The sequence below is a fragment of the Arachis duranensis genome, chromosome 7 (genome assembly GCF_000817695.3).
Source record: "Arachis duranensis cultivar V14167 chromosome 7, aradu.V14167.gnm2.J7QH, whole genome shotgun sequence".
Lineage (NCBI taxonomy): Eukaryota > Viridiplantae > Streptophyta > Magnoliopsida > Fabales > Fabaceae > Arachis > Arachis duranensis.
Genome location: NC_029778.3, coordinates 18280931 through 18302961, shown reverse-complemented (window position 1 = coordinate 18302961; position 22031 = coordinate 18280931). Strand labels below are relative to the sequence as shown.

Below are 22031 nucleotides of genomic sequence, written 5' to 3'. Positions count from 1 at the left end.
ATAACGTGCATCCCCTCCCTTGTTTGTTAAAGCCTTCATGCAAAATTGTGGATGATAATTTTCATTGCAGATAAGAGGCGTCACGTGCATCCTTGCATGTTTCTTCATGAGTAGGCATGCCTATGAGCTGTTCTCGCAAGCTCCGACAACCTTTGTTGTTTCATTACATTTCACGAGTGTAAATTCTGAGGGTGGGAAAAGTTTTTTCTTGATTCAATGTTTGTGCCACCTATTAGGCAGGGTCTTATGTCATTGGAAATTGGTATTATCACTCTATGTAATTCCATTTTCTTTACAATTGGCCACGTTAGACATTTCTATTTTCTTTTTCAATTGATGATTGTGCCTTAAAATTTGGTATTGTAAAGAGCGATTGTCATTTACTTGGCCGCAACGGTAAGAATAATTTTGGAGGATACGGTACCCTTTAAAGGCTTCAGGTTATTAGTTATTGATGTCGTTGACCTCAAATGTTATCGACCATTTTGCATAGTGCGCTGCGCCGATGACTTAGCATGATTCATTATCTCCGCTGCATAAGAACGAATCATTTCACATGCTTTTTTATTTGTTCATTTTTGACTCTGAAATGACAACGAATCCAAAAAAATCAAAATCGCTGAAGAATTGACAACATAAATTGAAAAATAAAAGATCGATATCCATTCACTAATTAACTCGAAAGGGTACACCAACTTTTCCAAGCAACATATAGCGACTTCTACTAAGTACCAATTTCATGATTGGATAAAGACATGTCATCCAGTACATACAAAATGCCACAACATCCTAATCTATTTATTATTGGCCATATCCCCATTTAATTTAAAGTAGTTGTAAGCGGGGAGTGTGGAAGTTGTGCTCTAGCTTGTCGACAGGACCACTAGTTTTCACACACAAAATTTGCCATCCTACTGAAATGAAGTTAACCATACCCTAAATCGACTATATCAAAATAAACCATGATACTACTAAAGGATTTCAATGACATCAAGGGGTGTTGGCATGAAAGTCAAATATAGCCTATATCATTATGCTCTACACTTGTGTCACTGGCTTACTTGTTTATGGAGAATCACTCCTTAGTGCGAAGAAGCTTCTTCCAAGCGGCCTCTGCCTTGGAATTCACTGCAGCCCTCACTTCGTTGCATTCTAAAAGAATTATTTTCGTTGCCGTCTTCATCCTCAACTTCAATCGGTCCATCTAGCAATCATCAACGAACAATCATGAGAACATGATTCTTGCATTTATCAGACAAAAATAAATTATTTTGCATGACAAACTAACCAAAGAAGATTGGCTAGTGTGAATTTACCCTCCATTTGGAGCCAGTTCAACATCCACCGTAACAACAATAAAATCGGGAATTCATGAAGGAGGAAACAGCCCAATAACTAAACTACATTATTTAATGTGAATACTAAATTTACCAGTCCGAGTGGCAGGGGACTCTTTCGGGATACTGAACCGGTCCCATGTCGTTGGATAAGCTAAAACATGTGTAAAATTCTTCAGGTTCGTATCTAGCTTGAAAATCTAGGCTAGCATCAGCAGCTGCACGCGGGTCAAGCGTTAGATGAAGAACTTAATCATAAAGACAGTTACCACAGTGTCATGAGAAGTCTTTCATGTAGTCAAAATCCTAAATCAATTTTTCGAATACTCACAATAGTTCGCATGTTGCGTTCCCTCCGCTCTGTATGTTCAGGTGCTCTTGTTACATCTAGGCAGTACACGGCGGCATGCTTGACGTCCACAACCATCAGGTACCATGTGTATGTTGGTTTACATACTGGCATAAAAACCTGTCAGTTCTTAACATATTCAAGCCTACTTGTTGCATGCATCCATCTGTTCAGGTATCTTTTCATTATAACTTCAAATGGCCTAAGAGCAAGAACGTCATCGGCAAACAACGAAGGTGTGTACCACACATGAGGAGGCACAACGCAACAGGATCTCATAGAAGCATTCATGAACATGATGTTCATTATCTGTCCACGAAAAAAAAAGGCGTCAGGAGTTCGTCGCAGTACATTATTACGTTACTAAAGGATTCAATTTAACTGACATCCACATTCGACATGTAAACCAGTGAGAGAGAGTGGAATCCTGTTTTAGAGACCTCCAATGTCGAGAATTTGAACAACACTTCCCTGGTTGTTAACAAACACAATATCATGTATTATCGGAGTTTCCATGGAGAAATAAATCAAGTAGTCTTAAAGTAACAACAACCAGATATATGTGCTTACAAATATTGATCATTTTTTCTGTAAATGTAAGTAGCCATTTTGCATTTATCATAGGTCAGGTCCATGTGCACAGTTGGCCAAAAAACCATTTGGAACCCCTAATGAAGCAAAAAAAAATTATGCTTGCACATTAGTCAATATATAGTTATAACAAATTTATGTTATCATGATGACTACGTTAGGCACAAAGTGTTTAAATGACTTTCCAGTAGAATTAACAGAACGGAAAAATCTATTATGTTCAACATCTCATATGGTTTGAATCCAGTCCCACCATGCATAGAAGGAGGATGCATACTGGTCTAAGATGTGTTTACAATGGTTGTGGGCTGGCTACTAAAGTGCTTTTCTGCTGCGTGCATAGGCTTCAACTCAATGGGTTCCAACTTGGGATCTTCAGTGGACTGTTGCACTTCTCGGGTAAGGAGAATAGCTCACACACTTTAGTTATGCAATCAAACTGAGACAGGTTGGGAAGGTCCATGAAAACCTGCACAAATTAGCCTTATGAGTTACTCATTTATTTCAATGCCAAAGACAACCATTGAATAAATTCTAGGTGAAAAGGGTAAACCTTTTCACAAGCTACGGCAGCAAATTCATGTGTAATGGCACTAGTTATGCAGGTCCTTTTTGGCACTCCAGAGCACCAATAATGTGAAAGCGACCCCTTTAAGAATCCTAACCGGGCCTTGGCATGTTTGGATGAGAAGTTGACAGTGCCTCGTTTATGATGACATCATCGTCATAACCGAAAGAGTTCGGCACAATGATATCTAGCGATGATTTGGTAATCATCAAGCTAACCCCTTTTCATTTCTCTATCGACCTCTGAACTTCGGTACGTGACCCAAATGCATTGGTTACTACAATTCTAGTTTGATTGTGTGCTGATAACTCTGTCTCCGCAATGGTGGAACCTTGCACAGCCATCGTCGTTGTTGCCATGCATGATATAGTGCCCACCGAAGTCAAACTCCCCCTCTGGTTAGTTAGCAAGGATTGGATCTCTGTCACTAACTTTCCTGTCTGGAACATTAGCCGCTCCAGTGCTGACATGCATTCTTCCAAAGCAACTGTCCTAGCATCGATCTTCTATGGAGTTGGTGAAAAAAAAACAAAGTTTGGACATCAGTAATGAACCCAAGTCTAGATACAAAACTTTTGACATGTTTTGCATGTTAAAAGGGGATGATGAGAGATTGGCGGTGTCCTAAAACTTTTATTAAAACACAGTGGATGAAAAAAGGATCACAGCATGTGGGTCACACATGCAAGTTCACCGTATCCAGTACCAAAGATATTGCCTTTGTTCCAAGTCCAGGCACATGTCATGTGTGTGTCTTCTATGAAAAAGTAATTAATACGCCAAATTTCACACATTCCAAACTAGATAAACAGAATGGAATTAAAACGAACCTCAATCAGCTTAATTGGGAGCACTATTAAGTCGTCATGTGGGACCTTCGACTCATCCATGACATTCTCACCCGGCCTGGTTGGAGCGCTCTCCTGCATGACCAATATTTCGAAACAAAGTGTCTCCCGTCAAAGAAAAACTAATGCATGCTAGGAAAATAAACAGGGAAGAATTTCACAACAAAGACCATAAACCACTTTCCGAAAACGATAGGCGTACCACATTCATTGTTAGCTCCAAATTAAGATTTGTTGTCCCGTCATTGACTACAACACTTCCAATAGGACCCAATTCCAGAGATGGTACGACACTAGAACAAAATAAAGTTGCTTAGTCCGTGGCACGCATTGTGTTCACGGATGACAACAGGAGTATTGTCACAAGGAATTGGGGGAACGACGATAAAAAATGTTCAACAAAAAATTAATGCCATTAGAATAAGACAAACAGAGAGAAACTTACGCATCGTTAGACTCAGGATCTTGGGAGTCGTTCATGTCACGCTCAATGTCATCCATTCCTGCCATTGATTTTTTCGCGAAGGTTTACCCTTTCTAATAAATTAACAGTAGAAGGGTAAGCTTGCTTTCAGACTGTGTGTATTCCACTAGTTCACCTATGAATTGCTTTTATAGAAATCCATTTACTCATACGTGAGTGAATCTGACCTCTGATTTGACCAATTCGGGTTGGCCTACATGTTTCTCGCTTATAGGAACCTTCATATAAGTAAGAGCACAACATGGTTGTCATGTCACTGAAGAGTACATCTCTACTTTAGTCTAACTAAATGGCTTCATTAACTAAGTAAGATCAAGCAAATTGAAATCTATTCACCCCTAGCCTAATGAATGTCTGTGACAATTATAAATACGATAATCTTCAACATAATCGTTGGCGGTGTACTTTAAGCAATCATTGTTTCACATCTTTATTGGGTTTACTCAGCTGTCACAATCCCTTCTGAGAAAGTTATGTGTGGCTGTATTCTCTTATTGTATAACTGTAGACCCTACTGAGATCATTTCTTTGACAGTGGTTGCGCTAGGTTAGGACTTAGGAAAGTTAGGTTATTTAATGGGGGTGGGGTAATGGTTTTTCAAGGTGACTGGATCTAATAACAACAACCTGACCTATACTACAAATAACACACATCCTAGTTAGCCCATACACTTTTCAGCTAGTCGTTCCACACGTTAGCTAGCTTACTCTTTCATCACAGCGCCATAAAAAGGCATGAATGACCCCTACTCTCCTATAAACCCCCTGACAGGGGACAACCGCAGCATCAGGTCAACTCATATGGTACACTAAGTATTTGATGAATCACATTACATAAATCCAAATCAATCAGTACCGAATGTTTATTTAATTGTTAAATCCAACGGCCACTACAACTGGATCATTAGAGTTCCAGAAAAGTGGTCTGGATCATTTGAAAAGTTTCCTAATGTATTATTTGGATATTAGCGACCACGATAAAGGGGCTAACATACAATTTAAATAACGGGTAGTTAGAAAAAGGATAATCGTGTTAATAGTGGGTAGTTTAACTGTATACTTATGTATGCTTTCACTTATTTCAAAGGAAAAGTAAATGTGTTAACATACTTATTTTAAATGGACAGTTCATATTCTCTATTATTTAAAATGCACTGTTTGTTTTCCCTACTATTTAAAATCTTACATCTTCTCTATTATTTGAAACGTTCTATTTTTAAAATTTTGGTCCAATTTAAATTATTAATATTTTTTATTATTTTAAAAATTATATTTAATTATTTATATATACATATATCTCGTTTACACTATAAATGAGATACATGAAAAATTATCTCATTTACAATGTAAACGAGATAAGAGAGGGATAGTTATTTTAAATATTTTCAAATTATTTATTTCAGTAATTATTATAATTATTTTATTTATTAAAATAAAAAATCCTTTGAAGTTCTTTGTTGGACCGTACGGAAAAACACACCTCCAACTCCTCTACTGCCGTTGTGGACCCCGATTCCATTTTTGCTGACAAATTATCCTGTCCTTTCCCTGAGTCGGCTAACAATAATTTTTTCTTCTCCTTTTTTAGTTATTCCTTCCTCAATACCAACCTCTCCTTCTCCTTCCTTTACCTTAGGTGGAGAGTGAATAAATTAAAATGTCAACATGCAATTATGGTTCTCAATTAAGAGATTTTGAATTGAATAAATCTCAAACCTTTAATTTAAAATATGAAATTTTCTCATCTGAACTCATAGATTTTTTATTTGATAATAATAATCTAATTCCATTAAGTAATTTTTGAAAATTATTAAAAAGAAAGGGAGAGAAAGGAAAAAAATACGAATGTGTTGTAACTTATAACGCATAATACAACATACACATATCTGCATATTTGAATTTATTTATTTTTCATAGCATAAGGTTTGATTGGTGTCCACCATTGTTGGTGAGCACATGAGAAAGATGGCCATGGAGAATGAAGAAAATAAGTTCAAAACATGACGAAGGATCATTAGTGTAGAATTTAAAATTGGGGTATAATTTTAGGATTTTTTTGAAATAAATTAAAAAATATATTTATTTTCAAAAACACATTATTTGAACTTTAATTTTTCAGATACTTTTTTTTGGGATTTAGGACAAGTTCGTCGCACCTTCCGGTGAACTCTAAAATTTATATAGAGTTCGTCTGATCCTCCGGTGGACTTCATAATTTATATGAAGTTCGTCGCCCAGTTGAGTTTGCCACACTATATAAATCGTGGGGCCAATTCAGTTTGTCGCTTTCTTCCTTCCAAATCTACTTCCTTCGTCCTTCGCTGGTGATATCCAAAATTTTCTCTACGAGATTTTCTGTCTTCCAACATCCATGAAGTTCGTTATCTACTATATCATTAGATTCAGGTCAGTATATAACATGTTAGTTAGAGTTACTATTTATTATTTACATGTTAGTTAGAGTATATAACATATTAGTTAGATTTTTTATGTTATTATTTTCAAGTACAGTTACTGTTTACTGTTTATAACGTTAATTAGAGTAAGTTATTAGTTAATTGTTAATTAGTTTAGTCAGAATAGTTAGTTTAAGTTGTGAGTTAGATGATAATTAGTTGAATAATTAGTTAGATTAGATTAAAATGATACATAGTTAGTAAAATTAAGTTATCAATTAATTATTGATTAGTATGTTTATAGAGTTAGTTTAATATGTAATTAGATTAGATTAGATTAGAATGATACATAGTTAGTAAAATTAAGTTATCAGTTAATTATTTATTAGTATGTTTATAGAGTTAGTTGACAGACTCATGTAATTGGTTTACATTTTGATTAGTAAGTTTATAAACTAATCAAGATGTAAGGTAGACAATTAGTTAGTTTAAATATATCTTTTAAAAATTTAGTTAATGTGAAAGGAACTGAGTTCCGTTTTTGTTATTTTATTTTACTAGAATGTAGTTAGATGGAGCAGCAGTTATTGGGATACGAGCATACGCTTTACAGATTGAATCAGGGTGAACACATTGCCGGCATAATTGATCGAGTGGTACACCTTTATTATTCTTGTTTATTATATTGTAATAAAATGTGAATTTATAATTTTATGTGTTGACCCTTTTTTTTTACTTTTTTTTTTAGTTCGGTAGGCGCCTTAAATCTTGCGCACTAGACGGAATTCGATGAGATGCCCACCTGAGGAGATTAGGCTATATCTCAGGCGAGTTGAGTTTGAGCATGTGGCGTATATGGTAGAGTTCGAGCACGATTGGCCATTGGCGTCAGTATTGATAGAGAGGTGGAGACCTGAGTCCCACACGTTCCAATTGCCATGTAGGGAGATGACTATCACCCTGCAGGATGTGGCCTACCAATTGAGAAATCAAGATCGATGCTGATCCTATTTGTGACTGCATTGGTGGGTGGGAACAGTACCATGATGGACGGTCCATTGAGGACTTCTGCCAGCAACTACTAGGTAAACGACCCTATCCCGCCTGATGTTGTACCTCTTAACTACCAACATGACTTTTTCCTTGTTCTCAAATTGTTGTCTAATCTCGAACTCATTGCTTGGATCCTCTTCGGGGTCTCCATGGGTAAATGACCAATCCGAAGTCATTGCATCGAGATTCAACCTGTAGAAGTGATCTGGCTAGACATATGGTTGAGAAATGACAGACTGTGTCAGAGCGATTTGTGTGTCACTGTAGTAGTTCATCTCTTCTTCCTCGTCACCATCATCAAGAATTTCCGTTGGTTCATCATCAGCATCGTCTCCATCATCGGGGTTAATTTCATACGGATCCATCATCGAAACCCTGATAGTAGAATCCTCATGACTTTTAACATTATCTTCCATCATGTCAGCATTACCAAGTTCAACGTTTGAGCCCTCTTGACTTCTTTCAGGTGGCATATTTAGATCGACCATCGTCCTTCTAATATTTCGTCTAACAGCTCCACTTAATGGACTATCATCAATAGTATCCGCAAATAATTCTCGTCCGCCCAACTCAACGAGAAACACAAATAATTCCAACAGATGAACATTTGTCCATTAGTTGTGCCACAACCTTATAAGATGAACGTCATCGTCGTCATGTAACCGATACCTAATTCAAAATAACAGAAATATTTTCTCAAAACCGTGGTCTAATAAACATAATAACAATAGAACAAAGACAACTGTAACATACTTTTTATAAAACAAATTGTCATCTACTTTGGTCGGATATCTGTAATAAATTTTTTCACTCTTTTTGTGTGTTGTTGCCTAACGGAATGCAATATCAAATTCTTCAACACTATTAGACTGTTGGCTTCCGGTGTCTTGTACGTAATTATTGGTTGTCCATACTTAAAAACGATAGAACCTTCTTCATCATACACTATTTCACCATCATAATGAATGAATAACAATGATTTATTGACATTGTAGAAAAAAATGCTAAGATGAGAACCAAAGAGGACAATGAAATTATGGTTTTGAGCTCCATTCTCCAACACCCATGCTTTTATTTTGGAAACTCCACTTGAAATTCGCCGGGGGTATTATAGAGTTTGCCGAGGGTACGGCAAACTTGCCTTAAATATCAAAAGAAAAATCTATCTAAAAAATTAAAGTTCAAATAACGTATTTTTGAAAATAAATATTTTTAATTTAATTAAAAAAAACCCTTTAATTTTAATTTGATATTTTCATGAACCACTAAAACAAATTATAATAATTGGGTAAGGAATGAATAACAATCATACAAATAGAATATTTTAAATTAGCCTTTTAAACTTGTTGATATAGTTTTTTCACTATAGACAATTCCTCCATTCATAGTAATAATCTTTTTTATTATAAATCTAACTTACTAACTCCTACAGACCTAGTTAGTAGACTTTTCGTAACAAAATCACGCTTTTAAAATATAGCTAAACAAATATTTTTATAAAATTTTTATTAAGAGTAAATAGTCAAAAAGTTATTTTTAAAAAGTTATTATTTTTTAAATTATTCTTTAAAAATATTTTAATTAAATTTGTTTTTTAAAAATTTGAAATTAATTACATTAATTTTTTTTTATCATTTACTCTTTTTATTAGAGTAGGTGCCATAAAAGAAATATTAGAAAATAGAAAAATGTCTGTAAGATAATCAGAGAAAAAAAAGAAAGGGAAAGGAAAGAGAATTGAAGATATTAAAATGATGAGAAAAGATTGGTCATGGTGGAAACTAGGAAAGAAGGTCGAATTGCAAGATGGGAAGTGCACATTTCTGTCCTCTTCTCATAAATGGTCACGTTTAATGCATCTCTAAAGCAGCAAAGCTAAACAGTAAACACGAGACATAAAAAGAAGCCACGTGGCAACTATGACGCATCGCATCACAAGCTGATCACCACAAAGCTGGCCTCTTCACGAAGCAGCCCTGCACTCGGCTCTCTCTTCAATCTTCACAGGACCCTTATTAGCCTCACACGTGTCACTCTGGGGGCCCCACTTGCACTTTCCAGACACTCGATTTTGTTCTATTTTTTGCCCAAATACCAACCAATAACCCGGTTAAATACATTATCATATCATATCAACTATGAACTAAGCATTTTTGTCCATTAATTCATTAATACATCAAACTTCTATCTATATTATATCATATCTTTGCCTCTTCCTCTGAGTTGCTGCCATAAACATTATTCAATACCACCAACCAGTGCCTATCTGCCTGTGCTCATGTCTATCCCCAATTCTTAAGGTATGTATGTTGATGTTGATTCTCTTTTTGTGTCTTCATTCTGCAAGTTTCTGACTCTTTCAGTTTATTGATTTAACATGAAATGAAAACTGCTCCTTATTATTGATCATTATTTCAGTATGTAAGTCTTAAACTATTTAGCCATAAAAATTGATTCATACTGATTTTCACGCTGATTAGCCATCAAAAGAATTGTTGATTTTGTGGTGGGCTCAGTCTTTTTTTTTTTTGTAGATTTTGTTGACCTATTTTGACTGTTTTCTGCCATGATTATTTATCGTTTGAACATTCTTCTTTGAATTTCGTTTTCTGATTCAAATTTCACTAAATATAAGCGATTCTGAATTCTGAATATATATGCTGATTTGTGTTTCAGATTGAAAAAATCAAATTCACAAATTTTTCAGTTGTGACTGGCACATAGACACTGGTTGGAATGCTGAGAGATGTTCTCTGTTTCTAACCCTAACTCTGAGATCCAGAAGGTTCTGTCTTTGCTCTTGCTGAATTTGCTGATTCACTATTCATTGATGCAAAATTGGCACGCAAAATTTTTGGTATTGCCTGCTATGCTTGTACATGATTTGTGCGAAGACGGTTGAATCTTGATTCTTTCTCTATTTAAACATTTTGCATTCTCTTCGAAGTAGCAAAGGATATAGTATTTATTATCTGGCAGAGGATTTAGCATACTTCAAATTCAAGGTTCTCCAATGGATAGCTCTACAAATACCTTGATGCAAAGATATGAATTGGGAAGGCTACTAGGCCAAGGAACCTTTGGCAAGGTTTACTATGCAAGGAGCGCGATTACTAACCAGAGTGTGGCCATCAAAGTAATTGACAAAGATAAAGTTGTTAGAACCGGGCAATGCGAGCGGATTAAGAGGGAAGTAACTATTATGAGGTTGGTTCGTCATCCGTATATAATTCAGCTTCTTGAGATCATGGCCACCAAGAGCAAGATTTACTTTGTTATGGAGTATGCGAAAGGTGGCGAGCTTTTTGACCTTGTGGCCAAAGGAAAGCTCAAAGAAGAAGTTGCTTACAAGTATTTTAGGCAGCTAGTGAATGCAGTCGATTTTTGTCACAGTCGAGGTGTATACCATAGAGATATAAAGCCGGAGAATCTTCTGTTGGATGAGAATGAGAATCTTAAGGTGTCGGATTTTGGGTTAAGTGCGTTGGCCGAATCGAAAAGGAAGGACGGATTGCTGCATACAACTTGTGGAACTCCTTCCTATGTTGCCCCTGAAGTCATTAGAAGGAAAGGTTATGATGGTACAAAAGCTGATATTTGGTCTTGTGGAGTAGTTCTCTTTGTCCTGTTGGCAGGGTATCTCCCTTTTCATGATTCAAATTTGATCGAGATGTACAGAAAGATAAGCAAAGGCGAATTCATTTGTCCGAGTTGGTTCCCGAACAATGTCCGGCGGCTATTGTGCAAGATGTTGGATCCAGATCCAGAAAATAGGGCTACCATAGCTAAGATCAGGGAGTCATCTTGGTTTAGGAAAGGGCCAAATGCTAGACAGAAAAAGCTTGAAGTCGAAAACAAGTCCATCACAAATTGTGCTGATCAAAACAATGAAGGTGATAATGCAGTGGCTGAATCAAATCAAGAGCCGGCTGCTACGAGTATAAACGCCTTTGATATCATAAGCCTGTCCTCTGGCTTCAACCTTAATGGATTCTTTGAAGACAGTTTCCAGAAAAGGGAAGCAAGGTTTACTTCCAGACAGCCGGCACCCGTCATCATATCGAGGTTGGAAGAAATCGCGAAGCGGCTAAAGATGAAGATAAAGAAGAAGGCTGCTGGTTTGTTGAAATTAGAGGGACTCAAAGAAGGTAGGAAGGGGAATCTATCACTGGATGCTGAGATCTTTGAGGTTACTCCATATTTCCATTTGGTGGAAGTGAAAAAATCCAATGGGGACACAATGGAATATCAAGAAATTATGGATAAGGATATAAGGCCTGCCCTTAAGGACATTGTTTGGGTTTGGCAAGGTGAAAATCAACAAGAGCAATCACAACAGTCGGCACAACTGATACATGAGAACGACGAGCAGTAAGAAGGCGCGACCGCGGCCAAGGGTGCAAAGCTCTCACCCTTGGCCCCTGCCTGATAGGATCCGAGGAGCAGAGTATATGTACAAAGTTTGAACTAGTGAGCTCATGGCTATAATACAATAACTCCATCATTATTCTAAGACCTGCCTTCTACCTGTAGCAAGGAACTCAGTCATAAAATGATTCTCAATTTTCAATATATCATGCTGCTTGTTCTCATGTGTCTCGAAGTCTGTTTGGGAAGAGTTATATTTCTCGGTCTTGCTATCTGATATCTTCTGTTATTTTATTCAAGGTTTGTTTCGAAGGAATTAAATATTATTATATAAATAACTGACCTTAATCGTGTTCTTTCCAATTTCAAGCCTCTTTCAGATGCAAGTCATTAATAGATAGATCTTCATGGAAATCAATTCTAAAATTCCAGATTAAAGGGCTCTTGGTTATGGCTCTATATCTCTGATTTAATGCTACTTGAACGCGGACTTATGTTCAAATGGAAAACGTAAGAGATAACTGCTAAACTGTATTCTAGGTTTTTCTTGAAGTGTGTTATAACAAAAATAGTTGTAGCAACTTTTCTACTTGTAAGGAATGGTGATATGATTAGGAACATTTGCAAGTTTTACATGATATATTAGCTAAAGAGTAGATAAAAGTGATGCAATCATGATGAGAGTAAAGTTGATATAAACAACCTCCTCTTTTCTTGATCACATTGCATTCCCTTTTTACATTTTCACCGCCAAGCCATTTCTAGAAAGAGAAAAGCTAAAATCAAAATCTTTGTAAAATGTACATTTCATTCCAAATACACAACTGATGAGAAATAGAACCAATCATCAAGGAAATATAAAACGATGGAAAATTTTCAAAATATATAACAAAGATAGCAGTGTAACAATATTGCTTCTCTAGTTTATTTTCAGTTTTACAGAGATAAATAGGTTCAAATTCCATTTCCCTGGTGAAGGTTTATATAGAAAATGCAAATCCGAAAGATAGAAAGAAACAAGTTAACAGGAAAACTATATTCCAAAGAGATTTTTAGTACCTGCTTCTAATTCGGGAAAAAAATTGTCATTTATCAAAAACAATTTGACCAAGTTTTTGATGATGATCTTTAGTTCTTTACATGCTTTGCTTATCAATATCTCATTTGAAAGTTATGTTTGGAAAACCAAGTTGTTCTCCCCTAACTCTGCACTGCTACAGTACCATCATGAACAAAAATAATAAATACCTAATTTACCATCACAAGCCACACTAAAATCTTAAACCCTATTCATATTCATATAATCTAGACTATATAATTCAATATCACACCTTTCACAAACCAATCAAATTGGACACTTTTCTTATCTATTTATAAAACAGTAATGCTGAGTATTTTATAACTTTACTCTTTAAATTGAACACTTTTCTTGTCTCCATTCTTCTTCAAAATTTCAACTCAGAAACACACCATAACTTAATTCCTTAACCAATTTACTGGAAACAATTTCATTGAATATGATTAAGGCATCAAATCAGACCATTCATATAGCATATACAACTTGATATGAAATTGTTAACAATAGCAGAACCCTATTACATACAAATCCAAATGAAGGTGAAGAACATAAGAGGCATCAGGAGGATTGAGTTGAAGAGACCAAGTGCCTGTGCCTCCAAAGGTAACGACCACTAGCCATGTCAACCAAAGTCCAGAACCCTGAATTTATAGCGCTTCCAATCTGATAATAACAAACAAAACGTTATAACAATTAATCTCAAAAGGGCAAAGTACATCTTTTGTTCAAAGCCCTAAATTTTAATTTGTTTTAATTTTGTCTTAAAAATTTGCGATTTATATCAAATGTATCACCGGACCTAAATTTTTAAGAAGTTTAGAAGCAATTTAGCAATAATTTCACAAGGATAATTTTTAACTCAAGCAAGGCAGACACAAAATTTTGTTATTTGTTCCTAATTGTCAAGCATTACTGCTAAATTAGGTCTAAATTATTTTAAAAATTTTGACAAATTTTGAGAGACAATATACTTTAGCCATCTCAAAATTATTGGAACTATAAATAGAAGAGTAATGTTTAGAAGTGAAACTAACCTTGGAAGAAGAAGAGTTAGAAGAGTGTGAATTTTGTGTTGAAGAATCATCATCATCATCATGATTGTCCAATTGTGAAGGCTGAGATCTAATGTTTCTGAGGAGGAAGAAGCCGGCAAGAGTGGCGGATAAGAATATCAGAATCACCCTCAAAGGACACATTCTCTCTCTCTCTCTCTCTCTCTCTCTCTCTCTCTCTCTCTCTCTCTGTGATGCTTACTCTTATTGCAATCAAGCTTAGAATAATGGAAGTAGATGGAGTAGTTGTGGACCATGTAATTAAATATTAAATAATAATATAATAGTATAAGTCCAAAAGAAATAAAACCATGTGGTTGGTCATTGCTGCTTTCGTCTGCGTCAACTATCAACAACTGTACACTTAAACTTGCTACAAATACTTTACTTTCATTTATTAGTAATACAAATTTTCAATAATCAATTTTAATGAAACATTCTTTTTACGATGTTATTAAATTAAAAAAAATTTAGCTGGTTATAAGAAATGTGACGTTTTGTAATTTGAACAAATTTTTTCTCGACACTTTATATGTTACCTTTGATTATTGGCATGAAATTTTGTAAAGAACAAGACATTATATTATATATTTATATATTTGGTAAAAATACGATTTGTCTATCTAGAAATACTTTTCAGTTTTACACATTAGTCTTTCAAATATTTTGATAACTTAATTACTCGTTTAATTATTAGTAAGAATACTTACTTTAATATTGTAAACATGCATATTAGTCCTCATAAAATAATAGGTATGTGATGCTGTGATGATCGACTCATCACACATGATGGAACTTTCAATGTTAATGGAACTTATTTACTGAACAATAAGATATTAAGAGATAAGTTTAGTTTTAACTTTTCTTAAAAGGAGGACGGCCACATTAAAGTGTTGTTCAAGGATTAGGCACATCCTACCAATTAGTAGTCACTACTAAATAAATAGTAATATTTAAAGGGAAAATGTATTTATTATTATTAACATGACACATTCAGCCATTCAGGCATGTTATATAAAAAGTAAACTAAGTGCGTGCGAATGTCAAAGCATGCGATACATGTATGTGTATTAAAGTCAGCTAAATACGCAAATGTGCAGTTATTGGTTGTTTTCCAATTTTGACTTATAATATTTTTATCAACTTTATTAGGTAATTAACTATGAAGTTAATCAACTATAGTCGATTAGTACAAAAAAATCTATTAAGAAAAAAATTGAATCCGACATTATTTATTTATTTATTTATTTTTGAGAGAATGTGAATTTAAATTATTATAAAAATGATTTAAAATCAAATAAAAAAATAAAATATTATTATAAAACGAATGTCTAAAATCTAATTAAAAAATATTTGAAATGTAATAAAAAGAAATATAAAAAATCTAATAAAAAAAGAGATATCTAAAATTATTTTAAAAAATTTAAAATGTGACAAAACGATACATCCAAAAATATTAGGAAAAAAACATTCAAAAGCTAAAAAAGGAAAAATCCAAAATTATTAAAAAAATTACTTAAAACCTTAAAAAAAACTATTCAAACCATAAGAAAAAAAAACATCTAAAACACGTAAAAAAAAACGTATTCGAAACCTAAAAAAAAAGAATCATTTAAAATTAGTGAATGTTAGGAGAATCAAAATTAGTTAGAAAAAATTTTCTTAATAAAAGTCTGTTACAAGTTTGTTAGAAGATTATTCATTCAGTTAGAGTTGGTGTTAAATTCTGCAGCATCAATATATATACTTGTATTTTTATTACTAAAAGCAATAATACAGAATATTCATTTTCTCATTCTCTACTCTCTACATTCTACTTCTTCTTTCTTTCAATTTTTCTCTATCATCTTCAATATTCAAACATGGTATCAAGAGCTCAATTGATCTATGACTGACCATAATTTCTCAAGCTCCTCAAGTTCTGCTAATATCACACCAGAAGATTTTCCAAAACTGGTACAAGACTCACCCACCATTCTCAATACAGCTGCACACAAATCTTTTTCAGTACCTCTTGCTAAAAAACTCAATGACAGCGATTTCTTGACATGGAGTCATCTTACTACACTCATTATCTGCGACTAAGAACTGCAAGAACATCTAAAAAAAGAAAAGATCCCAAGAGATATGATTCCTTTGAAGATGAAGCTAACAAGTCAGAATAAAAAACCTACAAGCAATGGCGTACAGATGATTATAATGTTACTTCTTGATTATTTGCTTCCATGGATTCTTCTTTTCAGCATCGTGTAATTGGGTGTCATTTTACTCATGAAATTTGGATACAAATGGATACAAATTTTATGTATCATTTATAGATGTTTTCTTTAGGCATACTAGTATGTACTTACGTACACATATATCTCAATTTTTCAGGTATTTAAACAATAGAAAAGCTTCATAGAAAAACAAACTAGCTATTCCATTGAAGCACTTCAGACTGATAATGAAAGAGAGTATTTCTCTAACGAATTTAAACAATTTCTTCATCAAGAAGGCATTCTGCATTGATTATCATGCTCTTATACACTACAACAAAAATGGTTTAGCCGAAAGAAAGCATAGACATATCATTGAGACTGGCTTAGCATTGCTAGCCACAGCCTCTCTGCCTTTGTCTTTTTGGGATAAAGCATTTTTAACATCTGTTTTTCTCATCAATAGAATGCCATCTGCTGTCATTTCTCATCTTTCTCCACATGAACTTATCTTTAATGAAGTCTCAGATTATGTTTTTTTCAAAATATTTGGGTGCTTGTGTTTTTCATATTTAGGATCTTATAATACTCACAAATTGGAGTTCAGGTCTAATCGTTGCATATTTCTTGGTTATGCTACTAATAAAAAAGGTTATAAGTGTATGTCATAGAATGGTAAGCTTTATGTCTCTAGAGATGCTATCTTTGACGAGACAAAATTTTCAAGTTCTAAATTTTTTCAACTATACTTCTCCTGTATCTGCATCTTCTTCTGATTTTGCTAATATACTGCTACCTTTAATTCTTATTATTCCATCCTCTTCTGTCAATCCTAATTTTATTTCAACTAATCTTGACTCTTCTAATCAAACTTCTTCTCAACATCATAGTACTAAAGACACTTCTAATCCATATCCTCATCTTATCACCTCCAATTCTAATTCTAGTTCTAATTCTAATAATAAGAGTAACACCTCACCTGATCCTATTTCTATATCATCACTTAATACTACAACATCAGTTATTAATAACCATTTTATGCTAACATGTTCCAAAACAAGTAACTTGAAACCGAAGATATTATCTGCATTAGTTTCTTCAACTCAGATTGACCCTACAACAATTCTCCCTAAATTCATTAAGACTTCTCTTCACATTCTTCAGTGGAAGGAGGCTATGTTTCTTGAATATAGGGCCCTTGTTTATCACCAGACTTGGACTCTTGTTCCACCTCCTTCCAATGAGAAAGTGATTAGCTGTAAGTGGGTATTTGCACTCAAGAAAAACTTTAAAAGAGAGATTGTTAGGCATTAAGTTTGTCTTGTTGCTAAAAGGTTCAATCAAGCACCAGGTATTGACTTTGATCAAGTATTTTCACCTATCATCAAGCCTGTTACAGTTCGGATAGTGTTGACTATTGCTCTTTTTAAAGGATGGAAAATTAAACAATTCGATTTTCACAATATCTTTCTAAATAGACAATTATAAGAAATAATATATATGATTCAACCTGCAAGATTTCAATACACAAATCCTTATTTGATCTGCAAACTGAATAAAACTATATATGGTCTCAAACAAGCTCCAAGAACTTGGTATTTAACACTTACGGTCACTTTACAAAAATTTGGTTTTACTTGTACTCGAAGTGATTCTTCATTATTTCTGAAAATAACAACTACTTCTCTCACTTACATTCTCATATATGTTGATGATATGTTAGTAACGGGTAATGATGATATTGAAATTGCTTCTACAATTACACAGTTATATAGGAGATTTGAATTACTTTCTTGGTATCTAGGTTGTTCATCATTCTTCTTCTCCGATTTCTCTTAATCAATCTAAATATATTGGTGAGTTATTAAATAAGGCAGGTATGCAACACTCAAAAGAAGCCATTACTCTTATGGTAAGTTCAATTAAGCTTCAATCCAACCGCAACTCAGCTTTTGAAGATCCAACTTAATTTAGGTCCATTATTGAAAGGCTGCAATATGTAACTATTATTAGACCAGACATTATATATTCAGTCAATAAATTGAGTTAATACATAGCTTCACCACAACAAGATCACTGAAATACAATAAAAAGGGTACTAAGGTACATAGCAGGTAGTATCAATATAAGCCTCTATTTTCACAAATATTTTGATTTACAATTAACTGCTTTTGCATACTCAGACTGGGCACCCGACTTAGATGATAAGAAGTCTACTTCTGGTTTTTGTATCTTGAAAATGTAGCAAACAACCTATAATTAACTGAAATGAGTCTTAGCTGCTGTGTTTGCAGAGCTTACTTGGATTCAAACACTCTTAACTGAAATGAGACAACCTTGCAAAAATTCCCCTATTGTGTATTGTCACAATATGTCAGCGATTCTCCTTGCCTACAATCCGATATTATATCATCGAATTAAACATTTTGAAATTGATCTATATTTTGTTAAAGACAAAGTCACCAAGGGGCTGGTCACAGTCACTCACATTTTAGGCACTAACAAGTTACAAATGTCTTCACCAAACCAGTATCTTCTGCAGTGTTTGGCAAGTTTCTGAGTAAACTCAGGTTGGCAATAAAGTCAACATGAATTTAAAGGGGGATGTTAGGAAAATGAAAATCAATTAGACAATTTTTTCTTAATAGAAGTCAGTTACAACTTACAAGTTTGTTAGAAGATTATTCATTCAGTTAGAGTTAGTGTTAAACTCTATAGCACCAATATATATATATACTTGTATTTTTGTTACCAAAAACAATAGTATAGAATATTTATTTTCTCATTCTCTACTCTCTGCGTTCTACTTTTTCTTTCTTTCTTTCAACTTCTCTCTATCATCTTTAATATTCAAACAGTTAAAAGATCCAAAATCTAGAAGAAGCGCGGTACAAATATTATGGGATGTATTTTTAAAATTTAAAAAGTTAGTTCAAGTTGGTTGCATACACTTTTAGTTACCTATATTTTTTTTACGATAATAATAATTTAAAATTATTTTATTAATTTACATTCATAATTATATATATATTTTTTAATTTTAAAATTATATATTTATTATATCTACAATTATTTAATTATTTCAATAATAATTATAAAAATATAAAATAAAAAAATTTTAAACTATTTTAAATTGATTTCCTATTATCTCTAATGCCATGGAATGTAGAACATACCAAGACATTCATAGCACTATATCACGGTCTTGGACACACTCCAATGCTATCATGCCGGCACTCGAACTTACTCAATCTCTTGAACTAAGACCAAGTCAGCCTAACTCTCAAAACTTACCAAGAAAGTCAAGAACACAAGAGAAAGAAAGTTTTGCTGGAAAGAACACTTTATTGCTCAAGTATTTGTTATAAATCACTCACACATGACTCACACTAACTCTCACCTCCTATTTATAGCCATCCACCTCCTCAATGGATGGTTAGGATTAAATCTAATCAACAGTCTAGATTAATCATCTAGAACCTTCATTACAAATATCTATCATACTACAACTTTCTAAACACTTCTAGATTATTCCATACTACTATTCATACTTTTACATACATCTACACTATCTAGAATACTCTGTAACCTTCCAAAGTCTTTTAGAACCTTCTAGGGTATTTCGGGATCTTCTAAGACATTCTAGAATATTCCGGAACCATCTAGAGCATTCTCAAATACTCTAAAAAACTATACAAATACTGTTAAATTTAACTTTCTAAAATTTATCGTGATATTCTCCCCCACCTATTGCGCAGATGTCCTCGTCGTGTTCTGTTCATGATAGCGCTCTAGGTGTTCTTGGAATTACCACAGATCTTCACGATCTTCCCAGCTAGCTTCGGTTATCGGGAGTGCTTTCCACTTGATCAAGTATTGGATACTTGGTAGAACTCCTCTTTGTCTTACGATGCGATTAGCTAAGATCTCTTCGATTTCTTTATCAAAGGATCTAATTACCACGGGCGGAGCACAACTCGAGTCACCTCTACTCGGTTCATCTTGGTCTTCAAGATATAGTTTAAGCATACTCACATGGAAAACCGGGTGGATCTTCATAGAGGGAGGGAGTTGTACGTTGTAAGCAACCTCCCCAACACGTCCATTGATCTGAAATGGCCCTTCGTATTTACGGATTAAACCCTTATGGACCTTGCAAAAGGCTTTGAATTGTTGTGGAAGAAGTTTGATCATTACCTTGTCTCCCACTTGATAGCTTGCATGCCTCCTCTTCTTATCTGCCCATTTCTTCATCCTCTTGGCAGCTTTGTCGAGGTAAGAACGAGTGACATCTGCTTGTTCTTCCCATGACTTAATCATATGATAAGCTTCAGGGCTCTTCTCTGAGTAAGAGGAAGAAAGAGAGTGTAGTGTAAGCGGCTGTTGTCCAGTCACAATCTCGAATGGACTCTTTCCTGTGGACTCGCTCCTTTGCAAATTGTATGAGAACTGAGCAATGTCGATGAGTTTTGTCCAGTCCTTCTGATTAGCATTTACAATATGCCTCAAGTAACACTCAGGTAAGGCATTCACTCTCATTCTGCCCATTGGTTTGAGGATGGAAGCTTGTTGAAAAATGAAGCTCTGACCCAAGGAGTTTGAATAGCTCTGTCCATAGTCGTCCTGTGAAACATTGATCTCAATCACTAATGATGCTCTTAGGCAATCCCCAGTACTTCACCACATTCTTGAAGAATAGTCATGCTGCTTCCTCTGCAGTGCAGTCAGTAGGGGCAGGTACAAAGGTAGCATACTTCAAAAATCGATCCACTACCACAAGAATAGATCCAAATCCCTCAGACTTTGGTAAGGCAGAGATAAAATCTAGAGAAACACTTTCCCACGGTCGTTCTGATGGAGGTAGAGGTTCCAACAACCCACTTGGTGTCTTGTTTTCAATCTTATCTTGTTGGCACACAATCCAAGTCTTCACATAGCTCTCCACTTCATCTCTCATTTGAGGCCAATAATAAGAAGATTCAATGAGTGCCAAGATCCTTCGCTGACCTTGATGACCAGCCCACTTGGTGTAGTGGTATTCTCTCACTAATTTTCTTCTTAGATTTTCCCATTTAAGGGGCGTATAGTCTTCTCCCTTTAGTGTAGAGAAGGTCATTTTCTAGCTAAAATCGTTTGGTCTTACCTTCTTGAGCCAACTCTACCAACTTATTGGCTAATGGATCATGATGCAACCCTTCCTTGATGGTATGCACAATATCTTCTTCGACCATGGAAATGGTTGTCATCTTGTATGGTGCTGAGATAGGTGGTTTTGCTCCTAACTCTAATTCAATCTTGTGATCCACCTTACTCCTAAGTGGTAGTTGTTTTGGCAACTCGGGAGGCATCACATCCTTATTTTCTTCAAAGACTTCCTTGATTTTAGGGAGAACAGCTTCTCTTTCAGATGTTGACTCTTTTTGTAGTAGAGGTAAAGACGTCATCTCCCCCTTCTTGAAACCTTTCTTGAGTTGCATGGTCGAAAGCATCGAGATTCCTCCAGCTCTTGAGATTGTAGGGACCATGCATGGAGACCCTTTCTCCATGATGCATACTATGTTGTAGTATTGTATAGGTATTATATTTGCCTTCCTTTACAAATTGAGCCCGATGACTATTTTAAAATCGTCCATGGGTGCTATTGAGAAATCCACAAGACCCTTCCAAGAACCAAGAGTCATCTCAACCCCTTTTGCTACTCCCTTAAGG

General features: G+C 34.7%; 2 protein-coding genes across 3 annotated transcripts; one reads left to right on the top strand and one right to left on the bottom strand.

Moving 5' to 3' along the window:
- The first annotated feature begins 9757 nt into the window (after window positions 1-9757).
- On the top strand, window positions 9758-12357 carry LOC107458163 (CBL-interacting serine/threonine-protein kinase 10). Its single transcript, XM_016076373.3, has 2 exons — window positions 9758-9926; window positions 10303-12357. The coding sequence occupies exon 2, from the start codon at window positions 10640-10642 to the stop codon at window positions 11999-12001; it is 1362 nt and encodes a 453-aa protein (XP_015931859.1). The 5' UTR covers window positions 9758-9926; window positions 10303-10639; the 3' UTR covers window positions 12002-12357.
- Window positions 12358-12457: 100 nt separating this feature from the next.
- On the bottom strand, window positions 12458-14313 carry LOC107458164 (uncharacterized). 2 transcript variants are annotated; one of them, XM_021127576.2, is made up of 3 exons: window positions 14107-14313; window positions 13598-13735; window positions 12458-12755 (listed from the first exon to the last, which is right to left on the bottom strand). In XM_021127576.2, the coding sequence occupies exons 1-2, from the start codon at window positions 14266-14268 to the stop codon at window positions 13631-13633; spliced, it is 267 nt and encodes an 88-aa protein (XP_020983235.1). In that variant the 5' UTR covers window positions 14269-14313; the 3' UTR covers window positions 12458-12755; window positions 13598-13630. The 2 variants fall into 2 exon arrangements, with proteins under 2 accessions (XP_020983235.1, XP_015931860.1); XM_016076374.3 differs by lacking the exon at window positions 12458-12755 and having other exon boundaries at window positions 13471-13735.
- Between the last annotated feature and the right edge of the window lie 7718 nt (window positions 14314-22031).

Coding starts and splice junctions, on each gene's coding strand:
- LOC107458164 (XM_021127576.2), bottom strand. CDS start 14,268: ATGTGTCCTTTGAGGGTGATTCTGATATTCTTATCCGCCACTCTTGCC. Junction 13,736..14,106: donor CTAACTCTTCTTCTTCCAAG/GTTAGTTTCACT, acceptor TGTTATTATCAG/ATTGGAAGCGCTATAAATTC.
- LOC107458163 (XM_016076373.3), top strand. CDS start 10,640: ATGGATAGCTCTACAAATACCTTGATGCAAAGATATGAATTGGGAAGG.